This window comes from Sminthopsis crassicaudata, chromosome 3 (genome assembly GCF_048593235.1).
Source record: "Sminthopsis crassicaudata isolate SCR6 chromosome 3, ASM4859323v1, whole genome shotgun sequence".
Taxonomy (NCBI): Eukaryota; Metazoa; Chordata; class Mammalia; order Dasyuromorphia; family Dasyuridae; genus Sminthopsis; species Sminthopsis crassicaudata.
In genome coordinates this window covers 313,978,958-314,005,537 of record NC_133619.1, presented here as the reverse complement: position 1 = coordinate 314,005,537, position 26,580 = coordinate 313,978,958, and the positions used below count along the sequence as shown (strand labels likewise).

Genomic DNA, 26,580 nt, shown 5'->3' with positions numbered 1-26,580 from the left:
GTTCTAGTATATCCTAGATACAATATATGTGTGCAGAACCGAACAGTTCTTTTGTTGCACAGGGAGAATTGGATTCAGAAGGTAAAAATAACCTGGGAAGAAAAACAAAAATGCAAACAGTTTACGCTCATTTCCCAGTGTTCCTTTTCTGGGTATAGCTGATTCTGTCCATCATTGATCAATTGGAACTGAGTTAGATCTTCTCTTTGTCGAAGATATACACTTGCATCAGAATACATCCTCATACAGTATTGTTGTTGAAGTGTATAATGATCTCCTAGTTCTGCTCATTTCATTTAGCATCAGTTCATGTAAGTCTCTCCAAGTCTCTCTGTATTCCTCCTGCTGGTCATTTCTTACAGAACAATAATATTCCATAACATTCATATACCACAATTTACCCAACCATTCTCCAATTGATGGGCATTGATTCATTTTCCAGTTTCTACCCACTACAAAAATGGCTGCCACAAACATTTTGGCACATACAGATCCCTTTCATTTCTTTAGTATTTCTTTGTGATATAAGCCCAACACTTCTGGATCAAAGAGTATGCACAGTTTGATAACATTTTGGGTATAATCCCAGATTGCTCTCTAGAATGGTTTGTATTCATTCACAACTCCATGCATCAATGTCCCAGTTTTTCCACATCCCCTCCAACATTCATCATTATTTTTTTCCTGTCATCTTAGCCAATCTGACAGGTGTGTAGTGGTATCTTAATTTGCATTTCTCTGATCAATAGTGATTTGGAACACTCTTTCATATGAGTGGAAATAGTTTCAATTTCATCCTCTGAAAATTGTTCATATTCTTTGACCATTTATCAATCGGATAATGGATTTTGTTCTTATAAATTAGTCAATTCTGTATATATTTTGGAAATGAGGCCTTTATCAGAAACTTTAACTGTAAAAATGTTTTCCCAGTTTGTTGCTTCCCTTCTAATTTTGTTTGCATTAGTTTTGTTTGTACAAAGGCTTTTTAATTTGATGTAATCAAAATTTTCTATTTTGTGATCAATAATGATCTCTAGTTCTTCTTTGGTCACAAATTCCTTCCTCCTCCACAAGTCTGAGAGGTAAACTATCCTAATCTATTTATGGTCTCGTTCTTTATGCCTAAATCATGGACCCATTTTGATCTTATCTTGGTATATAGCGTTAAGTGTGGGTCCATGCCTAATTTCTGCCATACTAATTTCCAGTTTTCCCAGCAGTTTTTGTCAAATAATGAATTCTTATCCCAAAAGTTAGGATCTTTGGGTTTGTCAAACACTAGATTGCTGTAGTTATTGACTATTATGTCTTGTGAACCTAACCTATTCCACTGATCAACTAATCTATTTCTTAGCCAATACCAAATGGTTTTGGTGACTGTTGCTTTATAATATAGTGTTAGATCAGGTACAGCCAGGCCACCTTCATTTGAATTTTTTTCAATGAGCCTACATTCTAATGGGAGACAACAAATGCATATAAAAGTAGGTACAACTGTTTATTGTCCTTATAGATATAGAGTATCCTAAAACTCATAGGCCAGTTTTAAGGTTTGCTAGCTTGACTATGGGACAGTGAGGTGGCTCTATGGAGTATTGGGCTTGGTATCAGGAAGATTCATCTTGGTGAGCACCAATCTAGTCTCAGATACTTACTAGTATGTGACCATTTAGAAGGAAATCACAAATTACTACAGTATCTTTGCCAAGGAAACCCCAAAATAGGGTTATGAAGAGTCAGACACAACTGAACAAGAAGAAACAGAAATGAAATTTTCCTAGTTTAAAAACAAAGCTTTAATAGCCTAAAAGTACATAAGATTTTCAGGACACACTGTATATGCATATTCAAAATAGCTAAATAAATAGTAGTTTAGGAGGAGGGAGAGTATAACAGTTGGAGAGATCATGATGTTCTTGAACTGCATTTTAAAGAAAGAGAGGGACTTTGGAGATTAAAGTAAAGAGGATATATATACCAAGCATGTAGGACATCCATGTCAAAGTCACAGCAGTGAGATATGGATTATCTTATGTGAGAACCTGAGTAAAGATCTGTTTGTCCAAATTACAGAGTGATGAGGGGGAATAATAAACCAGCAGTCTTGGTTGTGAAAAAAGCTTTAAAATCTATGCCATAGAGTTTATAATATGTCGTAGAAGCAAAGTTGGTTGATAGAGGAGTCACATGGTCAGATTTGTGTATTACCTTGACAGCAGCGTATGGGATGGATGGAAGCAGTGAAAAACTTGGGGCGAGGAGATCAATCAGTTGCTGTTGCCATAATCTAGGCAAGAGATAATGAGGGCTTGAACTAAAATTATATGCTTTTAAAAGTCTAAAATAATTATACATTTATTTTGCCTTTCCAGAAAATATCTTTATGTCACATCTGCTTTCAAAGGAGTATCAAAAAATGAAGTAAAAAAGGCAGAGGTAGCAGTAAAAATCGGTACGTGATCATCTTTGTGATAGTCCTTTTTATACTATTTCCTCCTCTCCCCTTCTCTCTTTTTATTTTTGTTTCAGTTTAATTCTGATTTCCAGAGTTTCATAGTACAATTTTATTAGTGTAGATTGCTAATTCATCTGTAACTTTCAATTTTTGAATGAATGGATGGGTGCTTGGAGGAATAGATAAATGGATAGATGGGTGAATGAATGAATGAAACATTTATTAAGTATTACTATGTGCAAGGCACTGTGTTAATTCTAGGGATACAAACTGACAATAAGACAGTCCCTAGTCTCGGGGCTGAATGGAGCATTTAAGTGATATATCTATACATCTATACACACGCACACACACACACACACACATACACACAGTGTGTATGTGTGTATATATATATGTATATATACATACAAATATACATATACATATCATATGTTTATGTATATATTTGTATGTGTTACCTAAGATATTATCTTTTCATACACACCCTTAGATTATATATTATATATACAATGTGTGTGCATATTTATGAAACACATGCATACATACAACACACATATATACATGCATAATATATATTTTATATAACACATACATGCACACATACAAAGACTATGTATATATATATATATATATATATATATATATATATATATATATATATATATATATATACATGTGGAGAGCTTGCATGTATGTATTTATGTGTGGGTTTGTGTGTGTGTGTGTGTGTTCATTTTTGTGTACATCAAAGGAAGGACATGAATTTTGAACCCAGATCTTCCTGATCTAGTCCTATATACCAATTTTCTTAAAATTGATTTTCCTAGAAATTTTTTGTTTATTTTGTAAATGAAGTATAATCCTGAGCATATTCAGACTCTTCTAGTCTTTATTAAAATATCTCTGTAGCTATGAATTAAATAACATAAGCTCATGCTTTGCATATGGATGGCCAACATAGAAGTCCAAGAGACAATATAGAGAGATAATTTTTATCAGTAAGCCAAAAGGCCCAGTCCCATAATATAATAGTTATATAGAGTTAGACAAGAGATTTACCTCCTCTGTTAGTTATCAATGGTCACCTCTTCCCTTCACCACCTAAAAGTGAATCCAGGAAGCATGTCTTAGGAAATGGAAAGGTGAGAGCTGTTAATTCACTGAGATTTTTATCCTTATACAAATGTTATGATACTAGTCAATAAGCTTTAAGGTTTACAGAGTAAGTTGTTTTTCAGAGTAGTTGGTTTTCAAAGTAACTCTATTAGACAAGTGCTATTATTATTCCCATTTTATAAAGAAGGAAGTCAAGACTTGTTCCTAGATGCAGTAAAAATCTGGAATAGTAATTGAATCCAGATCTTTCTATTTCCAAAGACCAGTGTTCAACCAAACCATACTCCCTCCTTGTAATCAGCAACCCTGTACATTTCATGGAAATTGATAATTCTCAAAATGTCTGACATACAAGATTGAAAAGAATTTCATTTTTATTAAACAATCTTGTCTTTTTCCAGCTGATCAAATCGTAAAAGAAGCTCGATTCAAAATAAACAACTCCCTCCAAACTGGTTTGTCTACTGCCAAGGTACATTGTAGGAAAAATAAACCTTTCTGAATACCTGGTGTTCAGTTTGCCTTTGAATCTTCCTAATAACTTTTTTTTTCCTGATTTCCTTCTTAAACTTTTAGCTAAAGATGAGTTTGAAAGGGAAGGATAGTTTTGACAAAGATAATATGAATGGATGAACAAAATACAGGAAACAGAAGAAGGGACCAGAGTGGTATAATAGAACAATAGGGACAGAAGAAACTTAAGGGAAACTAGGAAACATCTCCATTAATTGTTAGCAAGCTGAATCTTTTGAAAGAACATAACAAAGTACCCAATCTGCCTGTGAAACTTGTTGAAAATAGCTAGATTTCAAGAAATCAGAATCTAGAACACTTACTGCCCTTTCCCCCCTCTTACCTTCAGTACTAGGACTTATATGTATCAGTATAACTTAATAATAATACTTCAAGTCTTTTCTTTAAAATAGCTCTACACAATTAATAATTATTTTCCTATAGACAAAGTGAACTTTGTCTATGAGGAAAAAAGGTTGTAAATTATAAATATTTTAAATATAGAATGTCAATATATTAACATAAATATTATATAAATTATTATTATTATATTAAATTGTTGTTGTTACTTAAGGTCATATATTATGGTATGAGCATTCCTACTGAAACATGTGCTGTATGTATTTTACAATGCATTATTTTTATTAACTTGTTGCTTTGCCTGAATCCAAATGTACAATAGAAAAGTAGCAAAACATTTCCCTCTCTCCTTCCACCATCATTCTTAACACATCAGTTCCTAAAACATGCAGCTGTTTGCTCTTAAATTGACAAGGAAAAGATATATATTTTTGGTAAAAAGAGATGTCGCTTTACTGTAATAAGCTAGAGAGGAAATGGAAGGGGAGCTTTTGTGAATGCCCCACAGCTACATTTATTTACAAATGGCTTTCCTCAAATTCTATCCTTTTTCCTTTTCTTCTTTCAGGTTAAAGGTAAAACTCCCTTATTGTTATTGATTTTTTTTTGGTATGACCTTTTTATTTTGTCTCTAAAAAAATTTCCAATTCCCCATGCTTCATTTATTCTAGAGGCCAGAGAAGCAGCTTGAATTTGGATAGCCAGGTTCCGCGTTCTCTTGCTTTGTCTCTTCTTGCCACCACTCACTGCCATTCTGTCAAAAGCCCTGAAGGCTTTTTTGCACAAAAGGAGAAGTGTACAGTGATGGAGGCCTGAGAGCAGAGGTGCCATCTTTGACCAATTTCCCTTTATTGCTCCTGTACCCTTTGTTAAATCCCACTAGGCAGGAGAAGATAGCTAAGTGGATGAGCCCTCCTTTTGGACATCTATTTCTACTCTGGATGTCTGAGCTGTGGTTTATTCTGAAATATCAAACTCACCTGTCATTCCAGGGTTTTTATTCCCTTAACAATGGACCAGAGGAATGGCCAAAAGATAGTCTTCCTCTCAAGGGGTCTGTCCCTTACCCCAGCTCCAACCCAGGTCATTGGGATTTTCTTCAGTGAGGACAAATCAGTTATTCCCTTATCACCTCTTTTGATTAGGAGGTTTGATACCTGAAACAGGTGAATGTTCTGTAGATATAAATAGCAGATGAAAAGATGATTTTCAGTATAGCATTTAGGTCAAAGTGACAGGGAAAAGGACTGAAAAACAAATAGTCTGGTGACAAAGAGGGCATGGAAGTAAGCAGAAAAGTATTGGAATAGTGGGAAGATTATAGATTTCTTCCATAGTTATAAGGAACCTCAAAGATAATTTAGTCCAACTCTCTCATTTTACAAATTAGAAAACTGATTTTTCAAGAGGTTAAATGATTAGTTCAAATTTACTCTGGAAATAAATGGTAGAGCTGGAACTTGAGCCCCGATCTATGTTAGCCTACCTTCCTCTTAATGATAGCTAACATTAATATAGCAACCCTGCGATGTAGGTACCCTCATTAACCCTGTTTTACAGATGGGGGAAACCTGAGGCAGAAAAGATTAAATGATATCCCCAGACTCCTACAGCTAGTAAATGTCTGGATTCGGGTTTTCCTTATTCCAGGCTTAGTATTCTAGTGACTATTCCATCTTTCAAAGAGAAGATTAATATTTTGGTAGTCAGGGGGTAAAAAGACAGAAAAGGACAATTTGGGATCTAGAAGAACTTTTCAGGTCCCTTTGGCCCAACTCTTTCTTTCTTTCTTTTTTTGAGTCATTCAGAATTAAGTGACTTGCTTGAGTAAGTGTCTGACACTGAGATTTGAATTAAGATCATTCTGACTCAAGGTCTGGTGCTCTATTCACTGTACTATTTAGCTGCTCCTTGTTTGTTTGTTTGTTTTTAAGATAGGAAAATCAAGACTGGAGAAATCACCAAAATTTAGACTAAGTGAATAGTTACTAGAAGAACTTTGATTATAATCCTGGTTGCCTGGCTGCAACACTGGTAAAAAATAACTCAGACTGGTTCAAGAGAACCAATTGCTGAATTTTGCAAGGGAACATTTATATTTTAGAAATAGACAAATACTATAAATCAGTGCTTATCATTTTGCTGATTTTCTAAAATCAAATTTTTAGTAAAGAAAACTTTAATAATGGTTTAAATCCTTATATAAAGACTTAGCTATGCTATTATTATTGTTATTATTAAAATATTTTCTCATCCTTTTTTATTTCCCCAAATGGGATTGTTTTTTTTTGTAGGACATGTTAAAGAAAGCTTTGGAAGATGCAGAAATAAAGCAGAAGATACTTAAAGAGAAAGAAAAGTAAGGGTCAGGCTATTTGTCTTTCTGGAAAGTTGTCCATCTCTCTGTGCTTTATTGGAAATCATATTTTGTTCTCTAATAAACCAGAGAAATTCTTATTGTAATGCTTTTTCCCACCTGATGCCACTAACTCTACCATTATATATATATATATATATATATAGCTTAGTTATATTTCCCTAATAGTATGATCACCAAAAAAGCATTTGTAAAATACCCACTTACAGATGAATTGTATTTAAATGATTCGTGCTCTATACCACTGTGGTAATGAGGTGAACCTGGGCTCTTAAAGGGTCTGCAAGTAGTAAAAAAATACTTTCATCACAATCTAAAAAAAGCTAAAAAGGATAAAAGTATGTGTCCATTAGTGGCTGTTTCAGGGCACTGTTTTCCTAAATTCTGCCATCAGGGAATGACTTGGAGGCAGGGATTGTGGAGGAAGGGAATGGGGGGATGCAGAAACTTACTAAGGCATGGATAGATTGTCTGATTTGAATTCAAGTCTTGATGGCCAGTCCAGCATTATATTTACTATACTACCAGCTTCCTCTGAATGGCTAGACAATTTTTAATTCAGTCAACATCTGGATATCTGCTTGAAACAATGTATTCATTTTGGACATCTATATCTACTCTGGGTATCTGAGCTGTGGTTTATTCTGAAATATCAACTTCACCAATCATTCCAGGGTTTTTATTCCTCTTACAATGGACCAGATGAGTGGTTAAGAGAGAGTCTTCCTGTCAAGGGGGCTTTTCCTGATCCCTCAGCTCCAATTCTGGTCATTGGGATTTTCTTCTGAAACAGGTGGATGTCCTGAGAAGATGACTTTCAATATGGTATTTAGGTCATAGTGATATCCATATATTTGATTTTCTATTATTGAATCAGTATAATCCCTTGTCTCTGGATGTTTTAGTTTCATGTAAATATATTCTCTCCAGTTCCTTTGCATTTGTTTGTAATCTATTGGGGTTAAGTTAACTTGGCCAGATTCACACAGCTCATGAGGCTGAATTTAAACTCAGATCTTCCTGACTCCAAAGTTGGTGTTTTATCCACTGTACCACCAAGTTGCCTCTCTATAGTTTTTTATTTTTTGAAAAATCACTTTCTGCCCTCTAGGATCTTAAATCTCAATCAATCAACATTTATCAACTGCCTATAATGTTCTAGGCACTGTGCTAAGTACTAGATAAGGTACATCCATCTAGAGTGATCATTAAGTGTTTAAGAATGTCCAACACCCCAAAACTAAAATAATAAATTTATATCAGAACGCTTTTGCATCTCAAAGATTGAATCAGTAAATTAAAAGATAGCCAGAAAGATTGCTTGATGTTATGTAAACAAGAAGAAACTTTGAAACATAACATTTTTTGGAGCAAACTACACTGTCAGAACATAAGAATCATTGAATTTTGATTATATTTTTATGAACCAGACAAATGATATGATATGATTGCTGCTTTCTGCAAATCTCAGATTCAGAAATAACTAACTAATGTAGTAACCTATGCACGCAGGGTAATAAATATTGAATAAATGCCACACAAATTTTTCTTGAATGCAAGAGGCCATTAAAGTCTTCATTTGATGGATGTGAAAGAAAAATCTTGATGATGACTATTTGTGGTCTTAATGCAGGGCATAATAGATGGTGTAACCTTTATTTTATTGAAGTACAGTGCCATTATATCTAGAAATGCCAGCTGGCTCAAATTTGTTTCAAAAGGAAAATGCATTTTCATTTTGAAGGCATGGTTATAATCTCATAATAGTTTCTGCAGACATTTGCATACTGGTCAACTCTTTAGAATGAGCACCTCCTCTCAGGTAACACAGTGTTCTGTGTTAGTTGCTTAATTGGTCTTTACTCTTATCTCCTGGAATGATATGATCCAAGTCTTAGAAGAGGCTTATGAAGCTTTGCCTGAAACTCAGCACATGCATACATTTTAAAAATAGTCTATGGAAAATATAAATTAATATCTATCTTTTCTCCCAAGTCTTCCTGAGTTGGGCAGCTCAGAGGCTAGGCTCCAGCTGTAGGCATGAATCCCTTCTATATTGTCCCCAACATTGCTTTGAGAACTATGCCCCTCAGAGAAGCACTTGATGTTTTCTAATCAATCCCATTAATTAGATGATGCTATTGCAATATGTAGCTCTTTTTTTTTTTTTAAAGAAAACAGGAAAAGGTGAAGGGAGAATTTAAAAAATCTTTGTGTTGTTTTTATGAGATGCTCTAAATTGTGTGTGTGTATGTGTGTGTCTGTGTGTGTTACATTCAGGAAATTTCTATTCCAGGGTCAGTTTCTTTAGTTTTCTTTATTGAAATTTTTATTTTAATATTATTTTAAGGAAATTAATACTAAAACCAATATAATGATGATATAGCTGAAATGACAGAAGTTAAAAATCTAATGTCTTTATTGACATGATTTATTAGGGTTAGACCTAGCAAATGTTATTAAGGGAAACTGAAGAATCTCCTTTCCAAAAGTCTTTGCTAAGGTATATTCCTGTCTGTCAGGAATGTTTAAAATGTATCCATGGTTGGAATCAAGAGTCTGGCTGGTAATCAATCAAAGGAAACTTTCAGGTCAGAAATTAATTCTGTGATTCTTTCTAAATTACTATTATTCCGTAGTTAAATACCAATACTTTTATAAATAAGTATTTTAGAACTCTTATAGATTTTGTGAACGTGGGACTCCTTTGACTCACTGAATGCTGTTGCATTTACTAATTCTGGCCAAATTACTTAATCACACTCAGACTCAATTTACTTAAAGTAAGTAGAAAGTTGAATGTATGATTATGATTATGAAATTATGATTATTTTAGCTCTATATCAGTCTACATAGCTATCTGGCTAGCTGTATTAAATTTTATTTCATTCAATATTTTTCAATTACTTGTAAAATTTTTAAAATATTCATTTTAAAAAATGTGAATTCCAAGTTCTCTCTCTCTTCCCCCCCTCTTCCCAAGCCCTTTCCAAGCAATATTATTTGTTACATATATGAATCCATGTAAAATAAATCTCTATATTATTCACATTGTAAAAGAAAACTAACATATGCACAAACACACACACACACACACACACACACACACAAGAAAAATAAAGTTAAAAAAGTATACTTCAGTATGTACTCAGAGTTCAACAGTTCTTTCTCTGGAGATGGATAGCATTTTCTATAATGGTTCTTTTGGAATTGTCTCAGAACATTGCCTTGATAAGAATGCTAGCTAGCTACATTTATGGACAATATTCAGGTACCTTAGGGATATATCTGAGTGTACCGGGTGGTTTTTACAGAATGTAAGGATATGGTATGTTGTCTTATTTGGGGAAGGCTGTTGTTGTTTTCAAAATAAGTTAATAATGGCTTTAGTAAATATGAATGACTACAGCTGGGTCTTAATAAAAATATCTTTGAAAACATAACTCTAGAGAACTGAAAAAACCTAAGAAGTTTTATTTGATCTTTGGAGTGAACATAGAAAACAGAAGCCAAGATGGAATGTTCATTTACAGTAATAGCCGCCTGATAAGAATGAATGAGAAAGTGGGGCCACAATTGAGAACTGGATCTTTGTGAGTATATTTTTTGTTTTCAGATGGTGAGGGTAGAGGGAAGGGAGTGGAGAACAAGGGTTTTCAAGGAAGAGTCTCTGGAATTAGATGAGTGATTATTCATAATTGAAGCAGGTGTCTTGTTCTCTGTTCACCGCCCTCAAAAGATCTATTCACCTTTCCTGTCAATGCACAAACATAAATCTGCCTAATAGTGTATTAAGAGGAGTTATGGGATTATCCCTGGGGGGTTGGAGGAAGAACAACAGACTCTTCTCTAGTAATTCTAATGAACAGTTTGCTGTTGCTATTATATCTTCTGTTTTACTGTATTATTTGAAAAAGCCCATCTCTTTCTTTCCTTTTTAAATTAATAAAGGAAAATTGTGCTTTTTATGCCATTCTTTCTTTTGGCTACTTATATTTATTTTATGAGGGCTCCCCAAACACAAAAAATTCTAGAAGGGTTAACTCTAGTTTTTTCTCATGGTTTTTTAATTCCTTCAGAGTTTTAACCCAATCAACAAACATGTGTTAAGCACCTGCTATGTTTCAAGCACCCCTAATCACTGAAAATAAAATTTAAAATGAAATAGACCTTACTCCTCAAGGAATCATCAATTTATAAGAGGAACTATAAATATTATAGATAACTATTACATAGAAATGCACATAGATAATATACAAATATATTTATGTGTGTATATCTATATTTATAGCTATATAAAATCATGTCTAAGCATATATTTAGAAGAGTTGTAAATGCATTTTTGTGAGGAAATAATTACTTTAGTTTTTAATTCCCAAAAAAAATTTCCCTCATATGATATGGAAAAATAACGCTTAATTATTTAAAAAGAGAAATTGTCCCATGAATCTCAAGGTGTATTTACTATGATTATGAATTCAGTTCTCAATTATCTGTACATGTTGACAGAGTTACATTAAGAAATTCAGTTGTAATGTGAATTTTTCTCTGATTTTGTCATGATCCCAGATTAAGGCCACAAAGTATCCTCTTTTGCTAGAGGTACAGAATTATTGTTGTCAAAAAATTTCTTTAGATTGTACTCATGTATTTCTTTTTCTAGGCTCGGTGCTGGTGTTGTTGGGATTGTTAACATACCTTTGGAAATCATGGAACCATCTCATAATAAACAGGGATTCCTCAATGTCAAAGAATATAATCATCTACTTAAAATCATGGGGCTTTATTTGGTACAATACTGGAAGGATACCGGATTCAGTAAGTGTTGAATTATTATATCAAGACATTCAAATTGTGTCTATGTGTCTTTATGCGTGCACACATGCACACAAACATACATACACTTTTTTTAAGGTTAGTTCTTCCATCTTCCCTAATCTGGATGTACATTGGCTACTCACAGACTGTCATCCAAAACTGTTTGGCATGGGGGCTTTGCCTTCTGTTTCAGCCTGGGCCAATTTTCCTCTCTTAGTCAACCTGGTAGTCCTTTGCTTAAGGGAGTTTACCATATTGTTGCTAGTCTTAGGGTAGTCAATCAATAAGTTTCATCTGCAGCTCAGAACTCCTGAGCTCAAATGATCCACCAGTCTCAGCCTCCCCAACAGCAAAGACATGAAGCTTACATTACCATTATGGACTTATTAATCAGGTGATTGCCAATTCATTAAGTAAAGTGATCTGAACCTCTAACTCAAAGCCTCAAAAGAAATTTCCCTTTACCCAGAAGAGCCATAGAAAGCTGCACATTTGAAATCATATGAATAATATTGAAAACAGGAAAAAGTGATAGTTGTCACTGATTGAATAATAGAAAAGTACCATAAAGAAAAAACAGAAGAACTATTAAAACATTTCAATTTGGATCCACAGAGAATAAAATAATAGACTCTGAAGGCAACATTTCACTGCTAATAATTAATAGGCTTGATAAGAGAAAAATTAAAATATGTCTAACATACTCAATTTAAAAAGGCAGGAAGTAAATAACTTTTAAAATGATTCCCTCAAAATTAGACAAAAGCAGATAGAATGTTTGATGCACATAGATAAGTTTTAGTTACCTATACACCTATTGCTTGTACATGTACAAAACTGAAACAACAGAAAGTATATTGGCAGGGGACTCTATTGACTGTAAGAAATAGATAACAGAGTATTTGCATAAAGATCACATGTTATTCTCCTGTCCTTGAGAATTTGAAGTTAAAATGTGTTTTTTATCACTTGAATTTGCCATTTTAAAATCTTCTTTTTCTTTATTTTTATGTATCTTTGCTTGAAGTTCCTTGAATGTTTTTAAGAAGTGAAACAGAGGAAAAGGGAGCAGAAATCTAGATTTCTAGGAAGAGAAATCAACAGCCAAATTGGGGTACTGTTTAGGTAGAGAGTAGAAGGAAGAGAGAAGAACTAATTTTAGTTATCAAACTTGCAAATTTATGAAATGAAATAAAAAACCCACTGGTAGCAGTTATTCATCAGAAAACCTTTCTTCTATATTTTTTATTGTTCTGAATATTTGAAGCTATACAATCCATTTCAATTTCATAAATATTTGTTAAGTGTGCCAGCTTCTGTGATAAGCACAGAGGAGGCCATTAATAAAAAAGACAATTCCTGCCCTCATGGAGCTTACTACCTAGAGGGAGAGACAACAACTGAAGGAGGCAGGAAAGTAGGGATAGAAGAAGGGATAAGACACTGAGTGTATCCAGAAAAGGGCCAACTTTTTCTGTGGAGTTGAAACTACCAGGGCAGCAGATTCAAGGTGGAGAAATATGTGTATTTAGGTAGGTAGGTAGGTAGATAAAGAGGTATACACACACACACACACACACACACACACACACACACACACACACACACACACCAGCAATAAATAAGGCACTAGAATACACTCAACACCTACACTTTGGCCTTTTGACATTAAGAAGAAATAGAAGACAAGAAAAAAATAGCTAAGAATTTTCTACATGATCTTTTCCCTTGTCATTTGTATAAAAAGGAAGTCCTAGGAAATAACTAAGCATTGAAAGCTTCCTGGAAACTTAATTTTAAAAAAAATCCAGCTCATTAAAATTTTCATTATCCTGACCGTACATAATAATGTCATACACAGAATCTTAACGTATAGCTACTTTTTCCAAGTATCTCTTTTTGTAACCATGTCTCATTGCTCTTTTTGTCAGTCCCTTCTAATTAACTGCTTTCCTCTGTAGGTAGGAAGCATGGGATATAGTCATAGAAAGCTAGTCTTGGAGTCAAGAATTCCTGACTCTGACATGTACTGCTCTTGTGACTCTTGTCCTGTCATTTAGCTCTAGGCTTTTCTCTAAGACTTTAAGTTGAACTAATGGAGCTGATTTCTCTCCAGAACTTTCCCTGCCACCCTAGATATTTAGCCATTCTTCTATTAGCAAGTTATCATCCTAATGCATGCCTTATGTTATATTCACTTCTCTAAACACTTCTCTGCATTCACCTCCCTAAAAAATGTTCTTTGTGATATTTCAAAGAATCAAAAAGCTGGTTCATATTTTTTTGAATTCTTATGACTAGGTAGACATAATTTTTCTTTCTTCTCATTATAATCTTTTGATCTTTTTAACCCCAACCCCTAGCACAGTGCCTGTCACATAGTAGGCACTTAGTAAAAATTAATTGACTGTTAAAATAACTCCATAAGTAAAAGACACACTTAGAATGAAGGGATTAATTTAAGATTGGTAGAAGGTCTATTAAAGAGGATTAAGGGAAAGAAATAATATTAATAATCTTAGCTAACATTTAGATAATGCTTTTAAGTTTTGCAAGTGATTTACATATATTGTCTCTGGAAAAAGGAGAAGAGGGAGTTTCCACCTTGCTTGATACCTGCTTCTTACAATGTCAGCATAGTTTTAAGACTTGAACATCTACACTAATCTTGGTAATAGAGAGCTGAATGAGTGGTTTCTGTAAATAGCTGTAAGGTGATCATTTCTCAGGGCAAGGCCACAGAAACAACCAAGCACGTGTCATGTGTGACTAATACTCACTGCCTGTATCATGAGCCACAATTTTTAATACTGAAGATAATGAAAAGTATTGGGATAGAATTTTTACCTTATAAATAAAAGATGCAATCTTTGTATTTGCTGTAAATCTGATCTGTTTCTGTAGAAAATTGTGTCCTAGTTTGAATCACATCAGCAGAAGGGAAAATGCAAAGATAATGACTTTGTGTCACTTATAAAATTTACATTTACTTCTTCTACCATTGATGCTAGATATTTCAGAAACTTTTTTTTTTTCATCTGACCATCATTCCTTTCTTCAAATCTGATCTCACCTCACTTAGTTTTCCTGGGTTTTTGTAGCTTCCTGGTGACACAGCAGTGAAATGAGACTATTATTCATTGGTTTGAGGGGTGGGGAGAGACAGGAGAAGGAAAGAAACACTAAATGAAATTTCAATTTGAGCCAGAGCATTTATATAGGACTTCATTGTTCTTGAACTGTACCAAGACAGAAAAAATAATTTGGTGCACTGAGGCAAAGTTGAGGGTACAGTCAGCGTCATGTTTCTCAGAGTAATCTAATATTCCAGTTCAATAAGGCTTGCAAATTAAAATAAATTTTATGATATTCAGCAATATTAATTATTCATATGTACATGTGTATTTATATTATATATATACTATATATATAATATGTGTATTTATATATACATTTGTAAGACATATATATATATAATACATGTATATGTAATACATAAAACTTCTTTTTAAAAGGGATGTAGTCAATTAACCAGTTGTAAACAGTTGCTTTAGTAGTTGATTTCTGACTTTGCATTTAAGAAGATATAATAAGGCAAATATTAACCTAAAAAAGGAGTAAGTATAAATCTTCTCTTTAATTCTTTACAACTAGATTCTCAAGTTAAATAAGATAAACCAAGATAAAGCAGAAAAGGCAGAATTGGGCTTTTTTTTTTACTTTTTTATTTCTTTTTAAAAATATTTGGATGAAGAAACAATTCTCTTAATCTTTGGTTTGGTTTCCTCAATTAAAGTCGTACCTTTTAAAAATGTTCATTAATTGTTTATGAACCAATTAATTTGTGATTTAAAGTCTACATTTTTTTGTAGAATAACTGGTTCAAAATAATTCTCAGTAATAATAGGGATATTCAGATTGTCACTGGACCAAATCCTTATTGTTTAGAGAGTAAGATGTAAACTTTTCAGTCTAGCATTCTGAAACTCTCCACAATCAGACTATTGGCTAAGTTTTCAGATTTATTTCATAGTACTCTATATAATTTGTATTCCAGACATATTGATTTCCTAGCTTATTTCCTGTATTTGACATGCAGTTTCCCATTTCCAAACCCTCCTCTTAGAATGCCCAGCTTCTTTCAAGGCTCAGCCCAAATGCTACATCCTCCTTAAAACTTTTCCTGGTATGCAAAAATTTAGTGCTTTCTTGGTATTTGCTAACCTGTGTACATATTGCATAAAGGCACTATGAAGTTGTGGGGTGATGACTGACCTGGAATAAATGGGTTTAAGACTTCTGTCAGATACAGGTTATCTGAGAAAGCTCCTTAACACTCTCAGTATTCTAGATATTATAGAGTTCAATCAGACTGAGTCTTTGCAGACATTTCCGTTCTGGGAGTTCTCTGTAAACTCTGAATTCTGGATTGAATAATTATGTTCTACATTCCTAGGTAGAATGCACATTTCTTAAAGTAAGAGACTATTTTTTTCTTTTTGTTATCATATCTTAACATCTGCCAAAGCACCTTGAACATATTAGTCACTTAATAGTTTGTTGAATATTGAAAAAACATCAATCACTGTTTTTATGTAATCTACTATCACCAAATGATTAAAGTTAATGCTTTTGGACATGCTTTCATTTTATTTTCTGACTTCACTTGTCCTCGATTCATAGAATGTTTATATTATCTTGAGGTAAGAGGGTGCTTTCAAGATTATTTAACTTAACTCATTCATTTTATAGATGAGAAAACTGAGCCTCCCAAGAGGTCAAATGACTTGCATAGGGCCTTACAGCAATTTAGTGACAGAGATGTGATTTGCCTCAGGCCCACTAGGATTTTTTTTTTTCATTTTCTATGAGATACTCTTTCTGGGCTAGTCTTCTTAATTTTAAGACTCATCTTCCTGAGTTCAAATCTGGGCTCAGACCCTGGGCAAGTTATTTAATCCTCTTTACCTTAGTTTCCTCATCTGTAAAATGATCTAGAGAAGGAAATGGCAATCCATTCCAGTATCTTTCCCAAGAAAACCCTTAAAACCCACAAAGAGTTAGACATGACTAAAATATTTCAACAACAACTATTCTTTCTCAAAGGTCTCAAAGCCCTTCACTTCAATTCAGATGAAAATATTGAAAGTTGGCACCCTCACCTTCTCTGAAATTCAGTAGGTATTAATTGATGTGATTTGTTTTTTCTTTAATCAAAGCTCTGTTGCATAATCTGGTTGGATTGGAAAATGAGCCCGAAAATTGTTAGAGGATTTAAAGGTTGTAAAAAATACCAATGAGTCACAGCTTCTCAATTATGTGGCCAGAGCATTTAAGCTTCAGTTTCATTATTTGTGTTTCCAATAAATAGACTGAATTTAATACATACATGCATGTATGCATATATACATATGTACAAACATATACATGTGTGTATGTATATATGTACACACAAACTAGGACAGAAAAAGAGGAATATATATACATATAAATATATGTATGTGTATACATGTATATATGTGTGTGTATATATTTAGTGTATAATATATACATACATAGTATATACATTAGTATACACACACACATGGCAGCTAGGTGGCACATGAGATTAATCACCAACCTCAAATAATTACTAACTGTATGACCTTGGACAAGTCACTTTATCTCTGACTCAGTTTCCTGAACTGTAAAATGGGGATAATGGCACCTATCTCACAGAATTATTGTGAGGACCAATGAGACATTATTTGTAAAATGCCTGACATGTAATAGGTACTATATAACTCAGATATTATAATAATTATTAAAATAAAAAAATCTATTATGTACAGCTTGCTTTTTAAAAACTGTGTGTATATATATATATATATATATATATATATATATATATATATATATATATATATATATATAAAATAAATTCAACTTGTAATTTTCTTTTTTCTTTTGGCTGAGGCAATTGGGGTTAAGTGATTTGCCTAGGGTCACACAGCTAGGAAGCATTAAGTGTCTTGAGATCAGATTTGAACTCAGGCCTCCTGACTTCAGGACTGGAACTCTATCCATTGCACCATTTAGCTGTCCTCTCAACATGTAATTTTTAGAGCTCTCTTGCTTGTTTTCATTTCCCTCTGTTCAGTTTTTAAAATGTTTCAATGACTTTTTTTCCTTCTTTTTCCGGGCAACATAATTGATAGTTCCCCTCTCTTATCCAAATCTTGTCTCCTTTTCCTATATAGTACCCCTGGGTATTAAAAAAATAGAATAATTACTTCTCCAAATAGATTCTCTCCAAACTCACATCATGAAAGGTTTTAAATACTTCCTCTATCCTCTTATTTCAACCTGATCTGATAACCAAACTTAGTCTCACTAACAGAGACAGAGACAGAAATCCCAGCTCTGCTCTAGTAGTTTATTCTTTTCTCTTTCTAGAATAAAAGCTCATGTATTATTCTCTTTTTTACTTAATAGATTCCTTGAATTCCATTATATAATAGTTTTTGAAAGACATAATAAAGTACTTTTCTATACCCAATAATGACTGGAGTCTTGCTGTATCAAGAGAATTCTGACTTTTGTGAATGCTTCCTTTGTAATGATGTTTCAAAAATGTGGATAAATGAAACTATACCATACCTGGAGAAAAAATGGAAAACTATTCCCAGTATCTTTGCCAAGAAAAGCCAAATTAGATCACAAAGAAGCAGACATGACTAAAAGTGATTAAACAACAATAAAAAATGTATCAGAAGACTTACCTTCTATAGAAGAAGCATGTCAACTAGCAGTGTGACCTTGGGTTAGTACTTAACCTTTCTGAAAAGTGAAGAGATTAGAGAGAGAAAAGTAAAAAGATTAGATTTGAAGAATACTCTATAATTCTGTGTTGCCGAGTTATTATAGTCATTCAAAAAGTGATTTTTGTTCTTACTTTTAGGAGTCTCTTGAAAACTTAATCATATCGGTTTAGGGAATTATTAATCTTCCTGATAATGTGGTCCATAAAAGGCCAAGAATAAATTATGCTGGCATTTTTTTCTCATACAAACGTATATAAAAGAATGTATGACTTTAATTCTCTGTGTGTCAATCACAGACCCTCACATAATTTAACTGGTACATTGGGCTTTACTAACCAGTCAAGGAATAGATTTGTTCTTTAAAATTAGATGTACGCTGCAGGCCAATAACAATTCATAATGAGAATAGTAGTGAAAATGGATTTTTTTTAAATGTCAGGATAAGTTGGAGCATAGAGCTGCCTACTATATCATAAATTGATAAATTTTAGGTTATCTTTAAGGCTATTGTAATGGATATGTGGGAAATCTTTGAGATTTAGAAGAAAAATCTAGCTTTTTTTTTTTTTTTTTTTTTTTCCCCTTCAAGTTCTCTAATTTCATCATTTGCCATTAATTCACCTCTGGGCACAAGTGAAAATTTAAAACCTTCATTAAGACACATTAACCCAAACAGCAGTGATTAAAACAGAATATTAAGAATATCCATCATAATGTACCACTCCATTAGTGAAGACACATTTAAAACAATGACTTTTATATAATTTCATGGCAAGGAAAGACAAAAGTTTTTCATATTTGAGACACCATAGCTTCCATTTCCCCACAATTGGAATTTGGGAAGTATAAACATGTGAGCACATTTTCATTCAGTTGTCATTATCATAGTAGTAGATAGTTTAGAATGAGAACTTCTTTGGACTTCATCATTTAGAGCAGAGATTCTCAAATTACAGCCCACGAGCCAGATGAGGCCTGCTGAGAACATTTATGTAGCCCACTGGGTTATGGCAAATGGGCTGAGGGGCGGAGACAGAGTGTGAGTTTTTGTTTTTACTATACTCCGGCCCTCCGACAGTTTGAGGGACAGTGAACTTGCCCCCTATTTTAAAAGTTTGAAGACCACTGCGGTTTTCAGACTCAGGTCATAACTTTGTATTTCATTTGGAAGAAAATTGATATCAATAATCAACAACTTGTTGATATCAACAAGTATTTATTATATTTTTATATTACATTCTAGAGACTGCACTAGACATTGAGGATACAAAGAAGATATATTAAATAATTCTCCCTCTCAAAGAGCTTGCATTTTAATGAAGGAGACAACATACAAATATATAAATAATAAGTATGGGAAACAGCTGTATAACAGAGTGGATAGAGTATTGATCCTGAAGTCAGGAAGACTTAAGTTTAAATATGACCCCAGATAATTAGTGTGTGACCCTGAGCAAGTCCTAATTATCTCCAAAATCATTTTAAAAGAATATATATGAAGAGAACAAAGAATAATTCTGTCAATTATCATTTTTGTCATTTTTGCTTTGATTTCTCTTTTAAAAGTATGAAGTAGAAGGCTTAATAATTTCTACCTTTGGTATCTAGTAACCCTAGGGCCATTATTGTTTACATATGTTTGCTGTGATAGTCTCACTGCATGAAAGATAATGCGGCCTGTTGGATACAGATACCTGACCTTGAAACTAAAACCTGTGTTCAAAGTACTGCCCTTGGGACATACTGAATATATCTATATGTTTTTATTCCTAAAGTCTATGTTCTAGAACAAAGCGGTGTCAAACAGCAATTAAATCAGAATAAAATATAAATAAAATAAAAATAAAATGAATAAAAATATAATACAACACAAATAATGTTAATTTGTGTTTTTCAAATCAGTGTGTATCCTGAAAGGATCATTTCTATTTGAGATTGATGCTATTGCTCTAGAATGCCATTCCTTAAAGAGAACCTCTCAGGTTCCCCTAAGCACATTGATGCTGATTTAATGTAAGGATTGAATAAAAAACTTGAAACTATGGTGAAATGAAATGGGACTTAAAAAAAGTGGAGAGAAGGGAAAATCAAGACTGTCTGGAAATATTCAGGGTAAAGAAACTTTGGCTGAGAACATGAATATAAAAATTTATGAAGAATTTTAAGGGTGGTGTTTAAATTAAATGAGAGTTCCTTATGGAAACCTTTAGTAACAACAGTTCTAAATGTTTTATTGCTTCAAAATGTGTTACATTGCTCATCTCCTTATCCTCCTTTGACTTTTTTTAAAGGCAATAGAAATCCAATGCTCTTCTGGAACAAATTTGGATACCAGAGTAATACATGGTTGGAGAAGCCTTTAAATTCTGCTCGGTACAGAAGACGACAAGCCAGTGAAATCCCTTTCATCGTTCAATGTGGCAAGTGTTGTCCACATGCGGCTGGTGAAGGAAGATGCTATTTGCAATCAGCTTTGAGTTATACCTGGTGGTAGACCAGTAGTGGGGGTGATAAATGATATACCACTATCTAGAGATCTGTTGTTGTTCCCTCTTGAAAGTTCCTAGGGTGTGTCCAGCTAATGTCATAAAGCTAAGGATCAATGCTGGTCAGCAGAATAAAGCCCTAGAGAGTCCACATAGCAATAGTGAGACCAGAGAGAAGAAGGAAATAGCCTTATATGACAGGGGTGATTAAGAGTTGATACTTTCATGGTTCCAATACTGAAAGCGCCAAATCAAATCAATACCAAATCTCTGTTTTATGTAATCATTCTATCCTTAGAAAATCCTTTTTCCAAATAGCTCTTTAAGACCATATAAAATGTAATTGGGAAATATTTATTTAAAATGTTTTTAAAAGACTATGTAAACAAAAATAACTTGAAAATAACAGTTTAAAATTTTGATTCTCTGTTTATTTCCTTTACTAAAAAATGATGCAGGGATATATTTCACATTTGTCAGTTTTCTCACTTCTAAATACTCCTGTCCCCTGAAAAATGAGTAGGAGACATCAGACCTTATACCCAGTGGGAAGAGACTGTTTTTAAGTTTATGCTAGATGTAAGATCTAGCACATCCCTGAACCTTAAAAGTTACACAGGAAATTATAGTGACTGCTTAAATCAGTCCATCTTTGGGCAAATTAGATTCAATTCTGCATCCTCATTTTATGGCAGAGAATGATAGTTTCCACACAAATTTGAGTAGGGAATAGCAGTACTGTGCACATTAAGACTTGGTCTAGATGTGAACAATTGGTACTGGGGAAAGAACAATTTAGATTCAGCCTACCATTCTTATGTTGAATTTTGCCATTTTTTGTTATTATAGCTGATAGTTGAACTATTTTTATCTTTTTTGTGTGCAGCCAGCCTTAAAAACTAGCATGATACTTGCAACAGTTTTGAACATATTTGTTGGCTAAAATAAAAATTCTAAGTGTAGTGACGTTTTAAAAAAAGTGAATAATATGAAAGAAATGGTACAGTCTTTCATGCCAGAAGCATTATATATTAAAAACAAAAGAAAAGGGCATGTATGTTTTTGCCTTCCATTTTAGCTCCTTTATTTCTCCATTCACATAACTTCAACTCATGGTACAGGCAGGTATTACTTTAATTAAATCATAGCTTGAGGAAGCTATGACACACAATTGAAGAGATTTTCTAAGACTGCCACAATGAATACAAATGGCTCACCATAAAAACAATTAACATTTTGATAATATGTCCCAAAATATTCCAACATTATATCTGTAAGAAGAAATTTCAAATTCTATTATAATATACAATTTTGTCATGTTTTTCCAATATCATTAAAAACTTTCATTTTATCTCAGAAGGTAGATGAAATGTTTATAAAATAATTAATTTAAACAAAGTATTGACTTATATGGATTTTAAAGCCCATCAGCTTCTTCATTATCATTATCACAAAAATTTTAAGATTTTCTATAATTATTTTGAACCAACCATATATGAACTAGTAAATAAATTATTGATTAAGGACAAAGTGGTTAAATGTCCTACTCAGGGTTCCACCTAAAAGAAGTGGTCAGATAAAGATTTGAATCCAGGCCCTCCTGAAAACAAGCCCATCCTTACATTCCGCTGCCTTCATTCCTAACTACAATATGCTTCTTTGAAGTGATACTGTGTTGTAATTGATAGTCTATTATTGGACATAGGAAGACCTGAATTTAAGTCCTGTCTCTGACATATGCTAGTTATTTGACAGTAGGAAGCTATTTATTCCTTTGATTTTACCCAAACAGTTCTTTAAAAATATAAGTTATACAATAGTTGTAGATCTGCATTGCTGGAGGGAGTTTTTATACCAGGAGTTCCTTACACAAGATAAAGTGGTCCAAAAGGATGAAAATATACAATTTGACCAAATAATATAATGCAGTTATATATAATTCTCTATAGTTTCCAGGTGACTAATAACAATTCAAGTTGAAATTGAGCTGGCTTTTGACAAACATATTTTCAAATATTTTTCTTTTTCTATGGTAAATTACTTTTTAGAAATTTCTCCAATCTAGCATTAACATTGCAGTAGTATCATAAATAATTAAGGGATATTTGATCACAACTTTATGTGGTTATTCATAGATAATCCTTTGAGTTTCTCTTCCTAGATAATGCTATGTCTTATAGAATATGTGTTTCTTTTTGCTTTTTTCTCAGATCTTTGCCTTAAATGGAGAATCTTACCTTCCTCTGATGATTACAAGAAAAGAGAAAATTTGGGCAATTGGACCTGTGCTAATAATCCAAACATCTTGGAAAACAGGTAAATTTTGATAGCATTTGTTCAACTGCATAAAATTATCTGTTGTTAAAATAAAGTTGTCATGCTGAAAAAAATTGATAATTCCTGTGAGCTTCTTTTTAATAGGACCAATGTGGGGACTTCCACTTCCATCAACTGTTTTATCTCATCTTGCAGGAAGCACATAAGTGCTCTCAAAGTTGCATTAATTCTGTCTCTTTTACAAATCCAAACAGTGTCACTTGTGATGAGACATGAGTTAAATTTAGCAGTGTTGACAGTTAAGTGATGGACCTTAAGATCTAAAATAAGTTTCTTCTTGTATTTATAATTTTCTTATGAGCTGACAAAATATTGACTATCTGTTTCCCATAGTTATCAAGAAGAGAAATGCTTACAATGGTGGTAAGGAATGTAGGAATATTTGACCATCAGGCAGATTGATCAAAGGATGGTTAATATAGAAACATTGTTTGTGTGTTATTCCCTATCACTCCTTATGTATAGAACAGTCAACTTCTGATGATACTTGCTAAGGGAAAAAATGGGCTTTATAATAGGGCTAATAGCCAGTGAGGGCCCAATCAGAAAAGCATACTGTGTATAAACATGAAGGGAAAACCTGAGCATGCTCTAAAGATTGGGTACTCATTGGCCATCCCCCTCTCATTATAACTTAAAAAACCTTTTTTCAGCCTTTTTAAATTCTTTTACAAGATTCACTTCCCTTACTCCTTCCTTCCTTCCTTCCTTCCTTCCTTCCTTCCTTCCTTCCTTCCTTCCTTCCTTCCTTCCTTCCTTCCTTCCTTCCATTTTTAAAAGTTTATTTTATTTTCAACTCATAAAAGAAAACAAATATTTTCATAACACAATAGTGTCTTTTGAAGGATCATTGTAAAACTTAATTTTAACTGTGGATATTACTGCCTTCAGCTGTTTGAACATAAGAGAACACCATCAAATGAGTTAGTAGATATAATTATTATTTAGCATCCCAAAAAGATTTTTACATTTTGTAAAAGATGACCAGATTTTGTATTAAAATAGAATATCAGTTTATCACCTTTTTAGGGAACCTAAATCCATACTACCACTTATTAGTGAGTCAGAAGCATCCATTCAAAGATCTTTGCCCTTTTTCTAGAGATCGGATTCATGAGTGGAACTAGTGGTCAGAGGCACTGGGAGTGGTCAATATAGATATTGTAACTGGTGAAGTGGTAGATCCTGGATGTCATTTTAAACAAATTTAAATTATACAATTAAATTAAAATATTTTTAAAAGTTATAAAGATCAGTTTATGAATTTGGGGGCAGATTTGAGGATTTTTTGTGTTTTTTTTTCTTTGAATCAACTCATTGTTGAAAAGAGCAAAGTGCCTCACAGTTGGTCATTACATAATCTTGTTACTGTGTACAGAGTTCTACTTCAGCTGACTTCACTCAGCACCAGTTCTTTCTAAATCTTGCTAGGCTTTTCGAAAATCAACCTGCTCATCATTTCTTAAATAATAATAATATTCCACTACATTCTTATACCATAACTCATTTAGTCATTTCCTAACTGATGGGCATTTACTCAATTTCCAGTTCCTTGCTTCTACAAAAAGAGCTGCTACAAACATTTTTGCATATATAGATCCTTTCCCCTTTTTTTATTATTTCTTTGGGATACAGACCCAATGGTGAGTCTGCTCAGTTTTAGAGCTCTTTGGGCATAGTTCCAGATTTCTCTCCAGAAAGGTTGGATCAATTCACAGCTGCACCAACAGTGTATTAGAAAACATGAAGAATGGGTCCTAATTACCTAAAATTTTTCTCCATGACCTTCAAGGGGAAGAAAACTCTTTTTCCAGTCTTTCTTAAATATTCTTTATATATCTCTACCTCTTATAAGAGATTGCTTGATTGCCATTAGAGGTCACATCTATGTAGTGCTTTAAATCCAGGTCTCTTTTGACCCAGTGTTCTTTCCACTGTGATACTATATATACACACACAACCTATACTCAGAATTTCTGTGGAGAAGTAAAAGCTTTAGGAAAGGATAGTTATTCCAGCACCTATGCTAGTTTGACCCATCTCCATCTCTAACTATATCTTCAGTATAGGTGTTGCTCAATGAGATCTGACCATGTTGACTGTGAGCAAGCTACAGGCAATAAAATGCATGAAATCAGTAATCTCATTCACTCAAAAAAAAGTCAAGAGCCCAGAAGTAAAGAAAATGGCTTCTAGACAATTTAAGATGTCACAAAACCATATAATGAGGCTTATATACTTTATACAGAAAATTATCTCATTGTTACCATCATTTCAGAGCCCATTTATCTTTATTTTAGATAGGACTTAAAATTCTAACAACACTTGTCTATTTGGCTTACCAGCTCAAAAATTAGAAGCAACCATTTAGAAGGTGATGAAGTTGCTGCAGCAAGACACTGACATTTTCAGGATGTGAAAACCTGTGAAAGGAGGGAGATATAAAAAAAACTATAAAAAGACACAAGGATTTGAAAAACCAGACAACCTGGGGTCATTTAAAGTTGATAGCCATTAGAGCCATTATTAATTCATCCAAAAATATTTCTTATTAATAAAAAAAATTAACGAACATCTGTTGTGTGCAAGGTACAATGAAGAATCCAGGGGAAAATTAGACTTTATCCCTGCTATCATTCATTACAGAATAATAGAAAAGTAAGACAGCTATGCAAATAACTATGTACTAGTTAGGGTGTGACTACGCAGTAACAAAAACAGATAATACCATAAGAGTTCACAAGTAAAGATTACTTTTGTCCAAAAAAAATTAGGTTGGACTTTGGCTAATAAAATTAGGATGGGGAAATAGTAGAAATTGGATTGGCTGATTTGGAAACCCTGGCAAATATAGGCAGAGTCAATACAGCATTAGCAAGGGTTAAAGGATAGGGAATTGCTGGGATTACAAAAATGATTGGTTTTATTCTTTTTATACCAAGCATTTAGAACATTGCCTGGCACAGAATGGCTATTTAGTAAATGCTTATTGATTGATCGATTGAACCAGTTTTTTTTAGTTGACAGAATGAGTTGCAAGTTGTCCTGGTTGACTAGCCCTTTCAGTACAGAGATCATACTGTCTGACCCCAAAATGAGTCATGATGTGACAAAGATCTCTTTTCCTTTTGAAAAGCCTAATTAAAAGTTGACAACTTCTTAAAGTCAAGAACTGGAACACATAAGTTTTAAGAATTTGAAGCATGAAAAAGTATTTAAGCATGGAGAAGTAAAAGCTTTAGGAAAGGATTGTCTTTCCAGTATCTGGTTGACCCATTCCTAGTTTGACCCATCTCCATGTCTTAACTA

General features: G+C 33.3%; 2 protein-coding genes across 2 annotated transcripts in view; both read left to right on the top strand.

Moving 5' to 3' along the window:
- The window catches only part of LOC141562050 (MORC family CW-type zinc finger protein 1-like), a 59,977-nt gene extending 39,035 nt beyond the window's left edge, over positions 1–20,942 (top strand). The window contains exons 4-9 of the mRNA XM_074302076.1: positions 2,376–2,455; positions 3,979–4,049; positions 6,745–6,809; positions 10,277–10,420; positions 11,491–11,645; positions 20,740–20,942. Coding sequence (XP_074158177.1) covers positions 2,376–2,455; positions 3,979–4,049; positions 6,745–6,809; positions 10,277–10,420; positions 11,491–11,645; positions 20,740–20,942 — 718 coding nt within the window. The remainder of the gene's footprint in view (positions 1–2,375; positions 2,456–3,978; positions 4,050–6,744; positions 6,810–10,276; positions 10,421–11,490; positions 11,646–20,739) is intronic.
- A 2,208-nt stretch (positions 20,943–23,150) lies between these two features.
- The window catches only part of MORC1 (MORC family CW-type zinc finger 1), a 72,060-nt gene continuing 68,630 nt past the window's right edge, over positions 23,151–26,580 (top strand). The window contains exon 1 of the mRNA XM_074301135.1: positions 23,151–23,250. The gene's annotated coding sequence lies outside the window, so the exon portion shown is untranslated. The remainder of the gene's footprint in view (positions 23,251–26,580) is intronic.